The following is a 4,398-nucleotide window of genomic DNA, read 5'->3' as shown; positions in this document are numbered from 1 at the left end:
AACGAGGTTATTGATTCAAGTAGATAGAAAAAATCGATTTTTTTCAATCTCAAAATCTGATATGTCTGACTCGTTAAAATGCATAGACCTACAATCAGCCCATTAAGACGAGTCAGACAAACACAAACATTTTCAATTTGACTTTAGTCAATCCACACCTCACATAGAATTTGGATCTGACTTAGAAAAGAAGCAAACAATAGTTAATCTGACTAGAACTTCCAATGTAGCTCAACTCCATCTTCATGATAAACAACAATTAATTCTATAACCGAAGCTCAAAACATGATATAAAACGAGAAATATTCATACTTTTTTGCTACCTTCTTCTCCACCTGCCCAACTTCACAAGAGTTCTATTCAATCTAGACAAGTTCACGTTTGTCAGCAAATATTTGGTGGTGGCTTTCTAACTTTGGTTGCTTGTTCAAATGCATAGGCAATCTCAATCAGTTTCGCCTCTGATCCTTTTAGTCCACCAAACAAAATTCCTAATGGCTGCATGTAATCCCCAAAACCCCCAGGAACACTTATTGCTGGGTACCCTCCGATCGAGAAGAAAATGGTTAATTTGGACAGTGGAGCCACCACTGCATCGAGATTATAATCGTTTATTAACTTCTCAAAAACCTTCTTCGATATCTCATCCAATTTTTCGATTGCGTCTTCATACTTTGTATTCGGAAGTGTTGTACCCTCTGCTTTTTCGAACCCATCTTGACCATATTCGTCTAATTCCTCCTGCAAAGACATGAAAGCATTTGCTTGTAAGAAAGAATACAAGTTCAGAAATATATATAAATATGTAACTGTGAAATTACCTCTTCCGGATGGGCTCTGTTATAGGCGATAATATCTGCTAACGTTCTGATTCCAGATCGAGGCAAGTTGGACAAGTAAATATTAAGATCGCGTTTGAGCTCATTTGCATTAGCAGTTCCCATGTTCGCATATATTTCAGACTCGAAGTAACGGATATTGGGTATTTTAACATCTATAACGTCAGCTCCATTTCGTCTATATTAGAGTTACACAAACAAAGAAACATCATTTCTATTGAACACCATTCGAAGACGAATAATACAGATAAAGATAAAGAAATATGTATAAACGCCATGAAATATTAGTTTTACCTGAAAGTAGAACAATTTTCAAGAAATGCACCGCATTCATTATCCGAATAAATGTTCTGGGAGTAATTCAACACACGTCCTAGTCTCTTACCCTCAAGTCCATCAAGTTTTAGAAATTGCTTGTACCCACCAGATGGAATAAATTTTGAAGCTTCTTTTGTTATCTGGTCCCTTGGGTCGAAACCCACAATTGCATCCAATACATGGACAGCGTCGGAAACTGTCCTGCCGATAGGACTGCCGAATAATAAATTTATAAACTTCTAGTCTCATTTAATACAAAAGTTGTAAAAGCAGAGCTAATATAAGAAGAAGAACCAAGAACAAAATGATGCTTACCCAACACTGTCTTGTCTAAGACTATAAGGAATGACCCCAGACCTACTTGATAGACCCACAGTTGGTTTAATACCCACAACACAATTAATGGCCGACGGTGACAAGATTGAGCCGTTTGTTTCAGTGCCAAGAGAAACCGTTACAAGATTTGTCGCAACACTAACTGCTGATCCAGTGCTAGAACCACCGGCGTCTAATTCAAGCACATATGGGTTCTGAGAAAAAATATAAAAACAAGGTAAGAATCCAAGATATTCGTAGTTGAATGGACTAAACAAGTATCAAACTTTACTCACTTGAACAGTACCACCTCTAGCACTCCAACCACAAGGGAATCGTGAGGATCGAGAATTAGACCACTCGGTAAGCCCAGCTTTACCTAATATAATCGCACCGGCTTGTCTTAACCTGTATACAACTTCTGCATCTCGAGGAACATTGGATCCAAGAAGTGCATAGGAACCTGCTGTCGTGTTGAGTTTATCCTTAGTAGCAATGTTGTCCTTAAGCAAAACTGGAATTCCTTGAAGCATTCCATCTCCTCCTCCTCCTGGAAGTTTCCGATCGTTATCGGCCTTCTCAGCTAGTGCCAGGGCATCTGGGTTCACCTCAATTACTGCAAAAAGTATGTTTTTTTGCCTCTCAATGGCATCCAAATAATATTGGACTAGTTCTTTCGAAGTAAGTTCATTTCTTTGGAATGCTAATTGGATCTCCTCAATGGTTGCTTCATCAATCTTTTAGCAAGAAACACATCAAGAACAATGTCAGATTAGTGATAGTGATTATTAATATGAAAACAAATTGATGACCTAAAAAATTTTGATCAAAACCTAAATACCAACCTTAAATGTAGTTCTTGAGGAATCAGAGATTGTTTTGTTAGGAATAGCATTGATACCCTCTGATTTTTTATCCTCCCAAGTTTCTCTTGAATCCATGATAGTATATTCTTCTTCTTCTTCTTTTTCTTCTTCTTCTTCTTCTTCTTCTTCTTCTTCTTCTTCTTCTTCTTGGTCGGATTACTTCTACTGTTAGTCAGTCAGATCAGATCATGAGCTTGAACTGAATCTGAATGGGTGAAAGGAGGTGAAATGTATATATTCCTACAGAAAAAAGAAGAGCTTTATTAGTTCCAAATCATGATTGACATTAAAAATGATCAGTAAGAACAGTTTTATCATTTGGGTTGTTGATTACAAATTACCAGTAGCATTCTTGATTTAACCCAGTCTTGATAACAGGAAATTACTAGATTGACAGTTGGAAACTCCTTTATACAGTTTTGTTAGTTCTGAGTCATCAACAAGTTGACAGTTGTAAGTAACTGTCTTAACTAACTTTTCTAATAATAGATTTTGTAACTGAGTTAGTTAATTTAGCAAGAATCAGTTTACATTATTTTGATCTCAAGGTCTCTTTCTTGAATTAAATTATTTAGTAGAAATTCCCAATACATGGTTTGAACTATTAAGTTTTGCTATGACTACAGAGGCCTTAGACAGTCTAAGGTTGGTTATTGCACTTCCCTTGGTCCCCGTCGGACTAATCTCATATGTGGCGTATTTTAACGTGGAGCAATGAATGAAGTTTCACCAAATTTAAGATTAGGTGCCTAAAATCACACTTACAACTATTTCTTGCATAGTTTCCACTCACACAAAGGAGATCGGGTAAAAAATCCGTGTAAGAAATTCTCCAACTCGATTTTATTCAATCACCTTAAAAGTTTTATTACAACCAGTATTTATACTAAGAGAAAAAGAGAAGAGAAAGAGAAAGTTGTTATTATAACAGATTCTGTTATAATAACATAATTAGTTATTAACAGATTTGTTAACAACTAATCTTCTTGATTATTGCAGATGATCTTGTGAGTGCCTTCAGACAAGCTGACTTGTTGACTTCTTTTTGGGCCTTGACTTTGGGATTGACTAATGGTCAAATTGTAATATAGTTTGACTTGACCAGTCAACTATATATATATATCCAATATCAAAGAAACCCTAAATCATTTTACTTCTTCAAACCCTAGCTTCTTCTTCATGCGACTGCTACTGTTAACAATCCGGATAAACTAAAACTAAAAATATATCTCACTTCATCTTTTTCATCTTCATTTTCTTATTGATTTCTCTAAGAGAGAAGGGACTGAAGATGAAGACCAAAACCAGATGAGGGTTTAAAAGAGAATGGTAGGTTTCAAAAGATGGGCGGAAGAGAGAATGGTTCGTTTCTAAAGGCACTCACTACACTCGTATGGTTCACTCGTGTGTGGTATTAATTGATAACAGATTAGGTTGTTATAGAGTTAGTTATAATTAACTAACTTCCTAACCTGTTTCTCTCTCTAAAATTGTTTTATCTCTTCCGTTAATCTCTCTTCTATAACTCTATATAAGATAGAGTGATGTTATCGTTTTTGGTTAATCAAGAAGTATTAAGATAATACTTCTGCTTTCATGGTATCGGAGTCCTAGCTAGTTTTTTTCCGAATCCATAAGTTCAAGAAAACTCAAATTGGGACTAAATTCAAGAACAAGATATCTTTAAAATCGAGAGTGGTTCTGCTATTCTTTGTTAAATTTGAGAAACGATCTCAGTTCATATAGAAAGAGTTGCATCTTCTGTATATAGAATCAGATAATCAATCTCTTCACAAATGGAGAATGCTGGAACAATTCTCCCACACAATCAGAACCCTAATTCAGGTCGTACTCTCACAATGCAAATATCACTAGTCTGATCTCGTTTAGATTATTCAAATTTTTTTGGTCTGGAAGGATCAGATTGAGAATGCTCTAATTGGGAATGACCTAATTTGCTATATTGATGGCACCTATGAAGAACCCCATAGCTTATTGTTCTTGAAGGTAGAGATGTTGTTAATCCAGCCTACCTTCAATGGAGGAAAAATGACAGTTTT

At 35.7% G+C, this 4,398-nt stretch overlaps 1 protein-coding gene across 2 annotated transcripts; it reads right to left on the bottom strand.

Moving 5' to 3' along the window:
- Positions 1–207: 207 nt before the first annotated feature.
- On the bottom strand, positions 208–2,787 carry LOC147532998 (putative amidase At4g34880). 2 transcript variants are annotated; one of them, XM_086648290.1, is made up of 7 exons: positions 2,680–2,787; positions 2,318–2,578; positions 1,769–2,209; positions 1,473–1,687; positions 1,134–1,370; positions 822–1,017; positions 208–741 (listed from the first exon to the last, which is right to left on the bottom strand). In XM_086648290.1, the coding sequence occupies exons 2-7, from the start codon at positions 2,411–2,413 to the stop codon at positions 385–387; spliced, it is 1,542 nt and encodes a 513-aa protein (XP_086504416.1). In that variant the 5' UTR covers positions 2,414–2,578; positions 2,680–2,787; the 3' UTR covers positions 208–384. The 2 variants fall into 2 exon arrangements, with proteins under 2 accessions (XP_086504416.1, XP_086504415.1); XM_086648289.1 differs by lacking the exon at positions 2,680–2,787 and having other exon boundaries at positions 2,318–2,670.
- Positions 2,788–4,398: the final 1,611 nt, after the last annotated feature.

Source organism: Eschscholzia californica, unplaced genomic scaffold (genome assembly GCF_041429995.1).
Source record: "Eschscholzia californica isolate CP2 unplaced genomic scaffold, dmEscCali1.0.p SCAF_6, whole genome shotgun sequence".
Classification (NCBI taxonomy): domain Eukaryota; kingdom Viridiplantae; phylum Streptophyta; class Magnoliopsida; order Ranunculales; family Papaveraceae; genus Eschscholzia; species Eschscholzia californica.
Note: the sequence above shows the minus strand (reverse complement) of the source record. Positions and strands in the feature narration are given on the sequence as shown.